Below are 12,717 nucleotides of genomic sequence, written 5' to 3'. Positions count from 1 at the left end.
TGTCAGTGAGAAATAGCTTCAATGCTGAACGGAGTAAATTATCTTTTAGGTGAAGACCATGAAATTTAGAACTGTCATGAAACAAAGATACATATCTATAAGTACTAATCAGAAGGCAATGATGTCTTCATGTAGTTACATTTTTACTAAGATGGGGTTGGCTTATGTACGCTTAAGCTTTGTGTTACTTTTAGCTCTCAGATGATTTCTTGCCTTGAAAACAGCTTCCTGGTTTGCCCTGGTCATCTACTGCAAGTAGAAAACATTGCAGTTTTTCTTCTCTGCTATATTTGTTTGTGTTAAGATACATTTAACACTAAAGCTTATGACATTTTTAATGAAAAAAAATTTTTTTTTCCACCTTAGAAAGATCTTTTCTCGCTTTGGACTGGGATCCTGACTTGAAAAAGAGATATTTTGATGAGAATGCTGCTGAGGTGAGCCCCACTCACTGCTTCTTGACCTTTTCCTTTCTTTATGTGACTGTGAGACTTGATTACATTCTTCTACCCTCGCTTGTACAATACGTTGATTTTACAAGAAAAACACAGTGAACCTTTTTACTCCTTAAGTTGAGAGTTGGTTTGAGCATGTTATGCAGCCAGAGGTTCATCCAAAAATTGTTCTATACACCGGTCAGCTGAAAGGAGCTGTTTGATGCTTCCAAAAGCTTGATGTTTCCTTATAAGATGTGTCACTAAGAGTTAATGTTCTCAGGGTTCATCTGTTCTCCTAATTCGAGAAATACTTCTCTTTAGGAATTTGAAAAACATGAAAGTGTGGAATATAAACCTCCAAAGAAGCCCTTTGTGAAATTAAAAGACTGCATTGAGCTTTTTACAACAAAAGAGAAACTAGGTGCTGAAGATCCCTGGTAAGAGATGTTAAGTGACTGTGACTATTTCTTGGTTTTAAGGCTTTCTAATGGTCCTGGTGGCAGGATATTAACTAATTTCCTTGACATTTTAATAAGGTTTTTATGTAAGCTCTAGTCTAAAGAGGGGTGCTCACATCGTTTTTAAATAAAGCTTTATAGCACTAACCGTTATTCTCATGACTATCTATACTTTCTTTTCCCTAATAAGCCACTTTCATCATTTCTTTGAATGTTTATTTCTGTATTTATAGTGTTTATATATTTATAATTTATAATAATCTCATTTGAAAATGTAGATTAAAATAATGAGGAATTACTTTTATGTTCACTTAAGTGCAAGTAATTATTCTGATAAAATGTAGACCTTCCAAGACAGTGATTTTTGATTTATAGTTTTCATTAATGCAAATAATATATGTGCCTCTGTCAAGCTTTGTAATTTTCTTCTTTATAGGTATTGTCCAAATTGTAAAGAACATCAGCAAGCCACAAAGAAATTAGATTTATGGTCCCTGCCTCCAGTACTTGTGGTACATCTCAAGCGATTTTCTTATAGTCGATACATGAGAGACAAGTTAGACACTTTAGTTGATTTTCCAATCAAGTAAGTTTAAACTATTCAGTAGGCAACAGGCTGCCTTTTTTCAGACTTAATGTGATGATTTTCTTATTTTAATTTAGTAAGCGTCAGGTGTAATTAGGCCAATTTAACCTTGAAGTTTTGAGTTCTAATAATTTGTTAGAATTAATATTTCACAATTTTTTTTCTTAGAGATTTTCCATGGAGCAAAGAAAAAATATACTTTTCTTATTTTTAAAGACACGGTGTAACTCAATCTGTATTGTATTACTTTGGGTAATGGTGCCGTTTATAATTTTAAAACACTTTGTGGGCTTAGTGGTTCTATATTTTTCTAATAATGATTTTATCATTATCCATCAGTCACTCCTAAACATCCTTTTCTAGAAAATAATAACTAAAATAATAGGAAAGTATCAGGGAATGCTTAGAGTAGAATGTCAGCTCTGTCCTTGATATTTCCTTACTACATGGTATGACATCATATATGTTCGGAGATGAAAAATAATAATGTTTTTAAAAAGTCTGAGGGCAACATCTTTATGGGGTGATTGGTTGGTTGGTTGGTTGGTTGGTTGGTTGGTTGGTTGGTTGGTTGGTTGGTTTTGCTTTTTTGGCAAGAAAGTAAGCATTGCCTTTTCATTCATTTATTACTCCACAGAAATGACTTCACACAGTGTTACACAGCAAACAGGATAAGAGGACACACCAGTACTCTTTCATACTGTGGGCCAAATTTTACTTGAGATAGTACATTTACAAAGGCAATTGGAAGCATATGGATAATATGAAATTGAAAATATTTATTGGACTCATTTAACTGACATTAATAGATTGAAAACATGGTGCAGTGATCAAGCATAAAGGGTCAGAGCTGAGTATGTTAGCTTGTATCTCTGACCCTAGTCCATGAAGCAGTAGGATCATGATCGTGTTCAAGGCTATCCTGTGTCTAAAATCACACAAGGCATTTTTCTCTTAAAATATTGAGCTATAAAGTTTCAAGAGTATACCATTTTAACAATGGTGCCATTTTAACAGTTAAATATTGGAAAGCCAGGTTCAATAGCAGTATTAAAGTTGAGCACCATCCTTTTTAATGATGCAGTCTTAAGAATGATATTCAGAAATAAGGTGATTTTGTTTCAGATTGTGAGCAGTCTGTTGGATTCAAAAGATGCTACCCATTTCTAGTATATAAGTCATTTAAACCAGGAAAACATGGAATAAATACATGTTTGTTTGTTTTGTTTTGTTTTGTTTTGTTTTGTTTTGTTTTGTTTTGGAGACAGGGTTTCTCTGTAGCCCTGGCTGTCCTGGAACTCACTTTGTAGATCCAACTAGCCTCAAACTCAGAGATCACCTGACTCTGCCTCCTGACTGCTGGGATTAAAGTGCTGGGATTAAATATTTTGCCACCAGCAGCAGCTGGAATTTTATTATTTAATATTTTATTTCTTTGAAAATTTTATACAATGTATTTGAGAATATTTAAGACTCCCCCCAATTCCTTCCAGATCATCCCTCTCCTGCATGTGCTCTTCATTCATTGCCTCTTTTTTTTCTTAAGATTTGCTTGTTTTTTGTTTTTTTGTGTTTTTTTTTTTATTTTTATTTTATAGATGTTTTGCCTCCATGTAAGTCTGTGCACCACACGTGTGCAGTGACTGCAGAGGCCAGAGCTGCCATGTGGGTGCTGGGAATTGACCCTGGGCCCTCCGGAGGAGCAGCCGGTGCTTCCGTGCTGAGCCGTCTCTCCCACAGTCTGTTGTTACAGAACACAGTCTTGCAGTAAATGACCTGGTCCTCTAACCTCAACAGGCTTTACTCCCCTCCTTCCATGTTGTTCCTGAGATTTAAGTGCAGGATTGTGTTTGTAAATGTATTCATTGGAAACAAGTACTCCACCATTGGTCTCTTGGTCTCTGTGACTAGAAATGGTCTCCCTCTGTAGCAAAGGGTAGAAGTATGGAGTACTGTCCTGAATGCAGTTAAGAGTATACTGGCTTAGGAAAGTGGCAGAAAATTCTCCAAATTTTTAATTTATGAATGTTCATAAGGAAGTTGGTTTTCACTTTTCATTTTAATTTTTTCCTCCAGAACACTGAAAGTTATATGTGGTAGCATGAAAACAGTAGTCAAAATCACATATCATTTACTCCCAAATATATCATTAATGTCATATCATTAACTCCATAATAAGGATTTTTCAAAACACTCACATCTGAGGAGTAGTTGTATGGTTTATGTGGTACGTTATCTCTAGGTAATTTCTTCTGTGAGGGGTGTGTGTGTGTGTGTGTGTGTGTGTTAATGCATGTGCATGCATACATGAGAGTCAATATTAGCAGACAGCACTAAAATGTATTGCTTTAAAAGAAAAATATTTCATCACTTTGAAGGAAAATATGACGTACTCGATTTCCTCTTTAACAGTGATTTGGATATGTCAGAGTTCCTAATTAATCCAAATGCAGGCCCTTGCCGCTATAATCTGATTGCTGTTTCCAACCACTATGGAGGGATGGGAGGAGGACATTGTAAGTTGACAGCTTAACTTTAACCTTTTCTGATCTGTAGACTTCTTCTGTAAGATAGTTAATAAACTTTAAATTAAATAAAATGTCAGATATATCTTGTATATGCCATTATTCAGTATTTATAAATGAATAAATCAGCTGTATAACTTTTATTTCAAAAACTGGTCCTACAAAGGAGTTAGTTAAGGCCCATACAGAAGGATGTTGTCTATTTAAGGTGCTTTCCGTCCCCATTTTTCATCCTTTTTCCTTCAAATGTGTCTGATCTATGTTCTCTTAACCATGCATATTTGTTATCTTAAGCCATAGATACTAACTGTTGATCTCAATAACTCTGTCTTGACTTTCAACTTACTTGTGTTATTTCATGTCTATTTAATCTGTTGCTCTTTATGATTTACATCTATGGCATTTATTTTTCCACTTCAGATTACACTTAACTTTTACTACTATCCTAAGACTGAAGAAGGTCATTAGCTATAGTCTGTTATTAGAGGACTCCTTTGAGCTACCCAGAAGTGAGGCTTCTGGTTATAACTGAGTGTGCCATACTGTAGTTCTGGTTCACTGGGGAGATTGTCAGTCCTCGTCAGTTTTGATGTATGCTTGATCTGATTCACTGATCAGAATTGTTAACAGTTACATTCATAAGTGGAATAGTCTTTTTTTTTTTATATTGTTTCACTTTGAAATCAAATCTGTGGTCCTAAAATAAGCTATATTGATTTTGTTTTCTTTATGATGTCACCAGGACAGTATGGGAAGTAACTATCCCAACAAGCCCTACTAGACTCCATCTGTCACACTAGGGCTTACCCCATAAGCTTTTGCATTCATGACATTATAGACTATCAGTTTGCTTTTTCTTGTTGCGTATATTTGGACATTTTTCTAAAAATATATCTACTTCACCCGAGTCCTGGCTCACTCGAGACTGGCTCTTAATAGTCACTCTTAGGCTGTATTTTTGTTGGTTTTATTATTCTTGTCTCACTATTACTTTTTGTCAACCTCTCTAAAAATCTATCTTGCTAATGCTTTCAAAGAATTTTTAGTAATTCATTTATTTATTCTATCTCATAGAATAGGTTTCTTCTGTGAGTGCTTCTGTTTAGTCTGCAGTTCTTTGAGTTCAGATTGGCAAACTCAGCCATATGCAGTAGGTTCACTCAGCTGAGCTCCTGCAGATTTAAGAAAGAATACAAACAAAAGACATGGTACTGCTGCATGGTGAGCAGTAGAAAGAACACAGACAAAAGACATACCCAGCTGGCAGTGCTGAATCCTAGTGCTTGGAAGAAAAGAATGGCTGAGGGGATACACAAAGGAAACTACGGAGCCCACACTGTCTCTCAGCTCCTCATCCACGTTGATAATTCTCAGTTGTAACTATTGTTGGAAAGTGTTATGTTAGCACATAAGGGTTTTGAGTGAATAGTTATGCAGAACATGGCATAAAGAAGCCGCTCTTTTTCTCTTTTCCTTGTTCTGTTTTATGTTAAAGACAGAAAAAAAATTCAAGTGTCTAAAAACCACAGGTTGCTAAGTAGAGTTCTCAGAAAGGAAAACGTCATAAGAAATTTAAATAAGTAATAGTAGAAATTCTAGATGTAGGACTCAGAAACAATCCTGGATTTAAGTCCTAGCTCTGCCGCTTAGCAGCTACACTGCCTTGAACAAATTATCCTTTTGAAAGCCTTAGTTTTCTCTTTCTACCTGGGCAACAATAGTGATGATAATAATAATAAGAAGAAGAAGAATGATAATAATATGAATAATAATACCTTAATGTGCGTACGGTGCTGTAAACTGTTGCCTGGTCACATAATCACTATATAAATGTTATTTGTAACTGATTGTCATTAGTATTTTTTTCTATGAGTTAAAAAAAAATAACTATTATTTATTTCCCTCTATAAAAAGTCACAAGTTTCAACTTAGAAAAAAGGTATTTCTTAGGTATTTAAATTGCTGGAAATTATTCTAAAGCCTTTGTCAAATAAAGTGATTGTATACTAGGCCTATAATTGTCATTTGATAGATATTTCTCATGTAGGTGATTATAGAGTTTTGAGGATTATCCCAAAAGCTGTAGATATTCCAGTCATAGAAGTAATTATATTTTTTTATTAGATACTGCTTTTGCAAAAAATAAAGATGATGGAAAATGGTACTATTTTGATGACAGTAGTGTCTCCACTGCCTCTGAAGACCAAATTGTGGTAAGTATGTCAAGAAATAGAAATAGAAATTTGCTTGGGTGGAAATTCTTCTTCAGAATTTTCTCATTATAGAAACCATAAATTGCACTGTGAATGTATTTCTTGCCATTTTTAGATGAAACAAGATGGGAAATTGTTTTCCTCTGGAGAAGAAGGGGTAGCACTAAGCTTCTCAGACATTGGCTACTGATAGTTGGGGTGCTAGACACCCCATGGTCTTTAGAGTCATACGAATCTTTTAAACTTGATATCACATGACAGATCAAGAATGGGTAAAAGGGTGTAGAGATATTTTTTTAAAGGTTAGCCCTTGTACACATGTTCTGATCAGTAGGAAAATGAGCACATTCTCTCTCTGCACTCTGTACTGGTATTTGCTGTAACTCAGGACAGCACAATTTTATTTGCAGATATTGATTGAGAAGGTGACTATGGTGTATTCTAAAAAGAAAACTAAGTTATTCTGTAGAGGTTTGTTTTTCTCTTAAGTTTTACTTATTAGCTATAATATTATAAAGAGTAAGAAATTTTAACAGGGCTGAAGAGATGGCTCAGAAGTTAAGAGTACTGACTGCTCTTCCAGAGAACTGAGGCTCCTTTTCCAGAACCCACATGGTAGCCCGCAAGCAACTATGACTCTGATTCCAGGAGATCTGCTGTCCTCTCTGGCTCCATAGCATCAGACCCTCACACCTGCACATGGTACACAGACATACATGTAGATAAAACACCTATACATGTAAAATTTTAAGGGTTTTTTTTTTGTTGGCGTTTTTTTAACTTAGAAGTATTTTCTTGTGGTATTTCCAGTGTAGGTTTCAGTTGATGTTAGAAGCATTGAGTCCTTTGTTTCTCAGATTAAATGCTACTTAAGGGTAGACAGTAGTTTTTAGTTTATAATGATTCAAGTGTTCAGCTTCCTAAAGCAAATAAATTTCTGAGCCCATTTACTGTCGTAGATTTAATCAGTCACACAAATAAGTCCAAAATAACTATGATTATCTTTTCCCTCCTGTCTCACCCCCATGTATGTTCGTGTGAATGCTAGACAGTCTTTCGGCTTGTAGGTGCCAAATGTGTTCTTAAGCAGTGTTGTCATTGTACCAATATCAAAGAATGTTCTTACATAAGCCTGTATGGTACACCTGCTACATACCTAGGCAATATTAAAGCCTTAAGAGATGACATCTCTAACAAAGATATTTTGAATCCTATACTATCTTTTGAAAATAGATAAATGCCTCCTTAAGGATCATCATTCTGTGTTTAAATTTCATATTTTTATTTTTAAATTTAATATATATGAATTTAAATATAATTTAATTATATTTTAAGTATGTTTCTTGTATTTAAATTTCTTGTATTTTGTCTCCCACATTTCAATTCTATTTTCTCTAATCTCCCAGCCAAAACATCCTAGAAAAGAACTGCCCTAATCCTACCTTCAAATAAAAATTTATCTTGTTTATTAAACAGATTTGAGAATGATAATGTAGCTCGTTGATAGAGGCCATGAGATTGATTCCACACCCCACATAAACCAGATTTAGTGACGCACTCCTACAATCCCAGAACCCAGGCAGTGGAGGCAGGCACATCAGGAATTCAAGGACATTCTTTGTGGTGTAATGAGTGTAAAACAAACCTAGGCTATGTTGAGACCAAGCCTCAAAATAAAAGACAGATTTGACGTTCGTACATACTTTAACAGTGTTCTTCATTTTGGTCAAGTAGTAGTTGAGTACTTTTGTATGTGTCAGGGGTAGCCTAGCTCCATTCTACACAGCTGTGTGCGTTTTACTGTCTGCACCCCTTACCAACATGGATACAGACAGAATAACAGTCACACTATGGCCTTTACCGTTAAGTGTGTTTCTGAGAAACAGAAAGGGGATGGCTGCTTCAGGAGGAGAGTACACAAAGCCTGCTAACACAAAGAAGCATACATTAAACTGAAGCGTCAGCACAGATGTTGCAAACAACAAGGCCTCCTGCAAAAGCAAGGAGGCATGGCAAAGCTTGAGATTCTGAGGGATAGCCTGTCATCTGGCATGACTGGGAGAGAATTGAGGGACTTGGGGAAGAAATTAGACTGGAGGTCTGATTAGCACTCAGGTAAAAGAAAACTGACATCCTCATTGTTGATGTTGGACCTGAGCAGCTGGTCGGTGATGGCTTGGTGAGTAGTGCAGCAGCAGTGTGTGTGTCTGCACAGCAGCAAGGGAGATCTGAAGACACTGATGGGGAAGACAGAAAGGCTCTGCAGAAGGCCAGCAGGTAGTTAGGTGATGCACTTAAATGACTGCACGAGGAGAGAATGAGCTTGTGGAATTTTGGCTAGACACAATTAGTAAACCTGGCCAGGGTTGCTTGCAAAAATGTAGAAATGCAAAGATTTATCAATATTGGAAGAAAGTTTGCCAGTGACATTTGAACTGTATGATACCTAGTTGTGGAAAGTAGGTGGCACTAATATTAAACCCAAGTTAAGAGTCAAAACTAGATTGTTTTCTGAGACAGGGTCTTACTAACCTTAGCCTCCTTAGTGCTAGGATATGAGCTATGATTCTTAGCTTAATTGAGATGCCTAGTGAGAGATACACACTGAGGAAGATGATTCTGGGGGTAGAACATGGTGTCTTAAAGGGTTTAATGAGGCCATGGGAGGATTCAGTAGAAACTGGAAGAAGAGTAGGTCTGAGGAGAAGTGGGGTCACAGAAGAGAAACGTTATTGGAGAGAAGGGTGTGAGATAGTAAATGCTAGCGAGGGGTGGGCCAGTATTTAAAAGACGGCTGGTTGACTAAGACCTTGTCAGCCTACTGAAAGCCATTTTGCTAGCATAGTTTGGACAGTTACATTGAGTTGGGGCTGATTGTAAAGTGATAGGTACACTCTCAGTCAGCCCAGCAGACAGGAAGAGAGGGCTTGTATGGTTGTGTGCAATGTAGAGTGGAAGTGCTCATGGGAAGGGTTTTGTGGAGAAATAATTGAGTATTTTTCGAGCCAGGGAGAAATGTCTGATAGAGTAGATAATGCATCACAGTAATTGGCCAGGTATGGTGTCTGTGATCTTAGCACTGAAGAGACTCAGGCAGGGAGATCTCAAGTTCCTGACCACCTTGTGCTACATTGAAAGTTCCAGATCAGCCTGGAGCATGCTGCTGCTGCTGGTTTTGTCTCCTCCCCATTTTCTGCCCTTTATGCCCTCAGTCCTCATAGCCTCCTTCCACCCACCCGTTCTTTTGCCCAGCCCTGTCCTCAAAGCCTCTTGTTCATTTCTCCTGACTTGCCATATAACCATTGCCTGTGTCACAATCACACACACTTAAATTTGTATATGCACACATACAGACAACATACCTGCGTTCATACAGACATACATTAAATGTGTACATACATACAAACATTAAACACATTAAAAAGTTAGGATCTGCTTATGAGCAAACATGATTTTTGTCCTTTTCAGTTTTGGTTATCCCACTTAATGTAATACTCATTATTATGTAACTTATCATTTCGTTGTGTGAATCTACCTGATTTCACTATCTAGTCCTCTGCCGACGAACGTCTAGGCTGGTTCTGGTCACTGCTGCTGCGACTCTAGCAGCAGTGACCACGATGGATGCAGTGTCTCTGATAGGGTCTCTGATACCTGGCAGATGTTCCCAGCAGCAGCGACTGCGCTGTATGTAGTTCACGTTTGTTGTTGTGTGTGTGTGCGCGCGTTTCTTTTTTTATTATCATTGGCGTGGTAGTTCTCATTTTAATTGTTTGAGAAACCTCTATACTGACTTCCGTAAAGAACTGTACTAGTTTATACTGCCACCAGCAGTTAATGAAGGCAGTACTTTGCCTACGCCCTCAACAGTACTTGTTTCTTCATCTTAGCCATTCTGACTATGGTGACATGAACTCTTATAATTTGCATTTTCCTATTGGCTAAGCATGGTTAATAGTTTTTAAACTATTTATTGCCTATTTGAGTTTCTCCATTTGAAAACTATTTCACTGGCCTGTTTACTGATTGGTGGTCGTTTTGGTTTGGGCGTGTTGAATTTTTGTAGTTCTTTCTGTATTTATTTAGATTTCCACATGTCTGAGATATAGGTAGTAAAGATTTTCTCCTGTTTTTTTATGCTGTCAGTTCCCTCTGCTGATCTGCAGAACTGTTGTAATTTGTTACAGATGCATATGTTCATTCTCAGTAGCCTGGGCTATCTTTTTTTTTTTTTTTTTTTTAAATGATACAGGAGCTACAATGATGGCTCAGTGGTTGAGAGCACTGGCTACTCTTCCGGTGGACCCTGAGTTCCAGCCCCAGCACACACATGGCATCTCACAACTTTTATAACTACAGTTCCAGGGGATCCAGTGCCTTCTTCTGGCTGCTGCAGGCCTCAAATTGTTGCTCAGAAATACATATGGACTAAACACTATTACAAACAAAAAATTTTGAAAACAAATTTAAAAAGATAGTGATGCTTGATGGAAAAAATTTTTTATATGATCCAGTCTTTTTTTTTTGGGGGGGGGGTTAGTAGGTCTCAGTGAGGACACGAAGGTTCAGGCAAGTTGAGTTCTTCATGGATGGGGCTGGGGCAGGCTGTCATGCTCAGGCGTGCAGTGCCTTCCGTTGTGACCCAGTGGTGCTTACATCACCATCGCTGCTCATGTTTGAGTTCCCTGTAAGAACTTCAGTAGCTGAAAACCATGTAGGCTGCCAGCGCCATGTCCATCCCTGCTGTGCTGCCTTTCCAAATGCTGTTGTGCTTGTGCTTAAAGCTCTTGCAGTAAGTTTCAGGTCCATGGGCAGCTTCTCCTTCAGTGGCACGAGCAATGCCGTCTTGCAGTCTTGGTATCAGCTACTTACAGGGGCTGCTGGGAAGGGTGCACGCACCCTTCAAAAATAGTTTTTTAGAATGATTATTTTTCAGTTGGAAGTAGTGGGGGACACATTTAGCCCCAGTACTCAGGAAGCAGAGGCAGGCAGATCTCCGAATGCGAGGTCAGCCTGGTCTACAGAGCTAGTTCCAGGACAGCCAAGGCTACACAAGGAAACCATGTCTCAAAAACAAAAAAAAAAGAAAAGAAAAACAGTTTTCATTAGCGTATGTTAATTGTTCGGAGACTCGGCTTCTTTATGATACGCTCTCAGATGTGAGTGGTGTCCTTCAGTCAGGCTCACTCACTCTCTTCAGTTTCCCCTCATCTCCTCCTGTTCCTTTCTGTTCCCTGACTGTCCTCCCTGTACTGTCATGTCTTTTTAAAAGCTCAGTATTCTCATCATAAATATTGGGGAAATACCCAACTTTCCTTTAATTAAATGTATTCATTTATTCACTTTACATCCCGATCACAACCCCATCCTTCCTGTCCTCCCATTCCCACCCTATGCTCAACACTTTTAACCATCTGGGGAAATGGTAGTATAGTACAGAAAGTTGCACTTAGAGGTCAAGAATAAGCTGAAATGCTTAGTATTGGATAGAAAGACACTCATTTCCAAGTCAAAAGAGAAAAGCAGAACTGTATTTTATATTATGCTAAATAGGTTAATTTGTGTTTGGACTGTATATATTTCTTAGTCCAAATTACATAGAATTAAGATGTTTGTTTTTAAATATAGAAATAATTATATTTCGCCAATTTTAATAGCTTCCGCTTGATGATGTGTAGTTTTTCTATTTAACTGTTTGTTATTAGAGTTGGTTCTTAGCTAAGCATTGGTACTATATCAGGTGTGACCTTTGTGCGTTGCAACCATTGACACCCTGTGCTCATTTGACAGTCCAAAGCAGCGTACGTGCTCTTCTACCAGAGGCAGGGCACTTTCAGTGGGACCGAAGGTGCTTCAGCTGCCGCAGGGGTCCCCCTGGAAAGCGATGAAGACAGCAATGACAATGACAATGACGTAGAAAATGAAAACTGTATGCACACCAATTAATGAAAGTCCAAGAAGCCATACAAGAGAGACTTTCCTGCTGGCGGTGTACGTGGAAATGAAGTCACCCACCACAGTGAAACAGAAGTCTGAGATGAGGAGTTTCAGATAACCGAATGTAAATCCTTTATCAGATTTTAACTTGTGCAGTACTTGAAGTGAAACACAATGAAAACTTTAACAGAAATTGTCTCTTAATACATTTACAGTCTTGTATTTACAAGCTAAATATATATAGGAAATCACAAATAAATCCCTTTTAAGTTTGCTGCTGTTTTGATGAATTATGTTTTCTTTAGTTTATTTTGGATGTGACTTAATGGATGACAAATGTTAAATTTGTGGATGTTGGTCATTAATTTTGCTCTAATAATACTTTAAGAAAACTATGGCTGCACTTGGTTCTCGGGTACGTCGTTCCTGTGCATTGGGCTGCTGTCTGCACCACTCTGGTTCTTAGCTGCTGCCCCCGTGTGGCTCGAGGCTGCAGAGCACCTTGGAACGCCAGTGTCCAGTCTGTCCCCAGTATCAGTGTGGGTCTGTTAGCAAACACGA

The 12,717-nt window shown here is 37.8% G+C and overlaps 1 protein-coding gene across 3 annotated transcripts in view; it reads left to right on the top strand.

Moving 5' to 3' along the window:
- Positions 1-12,429, top strand: part of Usp15 (ubiquitin specific peptidase 15) — a 97,044-nt gene extending 84,615 nt beyond the window's left edge. For all 3 annotated transcript variants that reach the window (XM_055612036.1, XM_055612035.1, XM_055612037.1), the window contains 6 exons: positions 367-437; positions 759-874; positions 1,332-1,481; positions 3,894-3,997; positions 6,131-6,219; positions 12,010-12,429. In XM_055612036.1, coding sequence (XP_055468011.1) covers positions 367-437; positions 759-874; positions 1,332-1,481; positions 3,894-3,997; positions 6,131-6,219; positions 12,010-12,165 — 686 coding nt within the window. In that variant the 3' untranslated portion in view covers positions 12,166-12,429. The remainder of the gene's footprint in view (positions 1-366; positions 438-758; positions 875-1,331; positions 1,482-3,893; positions 3,998-6,130; positions 6,220-12,009) is intronic.
- The last annotated feature ends 288 nt before the right edge of the window (positions 12,430-12,717 follow it).

This window comes from Psammomys obesus, unplaced genomic scaffold (genome assembly GCF_907164565.1).
Source record: "Psammomys obesus unplaced genomic scaffold, mPsaObe1.curated_primary_1811, whole genome shotgun sequence".
In the NCBI taxonomy this organism is placed as follows: domain Eukaryota; kingdom Metazoa; phylum Chordata; class Mammalia; order Rodentia; family Muridae; genus Psammomys; species Psammomys obesus.
The sequence above is the reverse complement of the archived record's forward strand: the minus strand, read 5'-3'. Positions and strand labels throughout refer to the sequence as shown.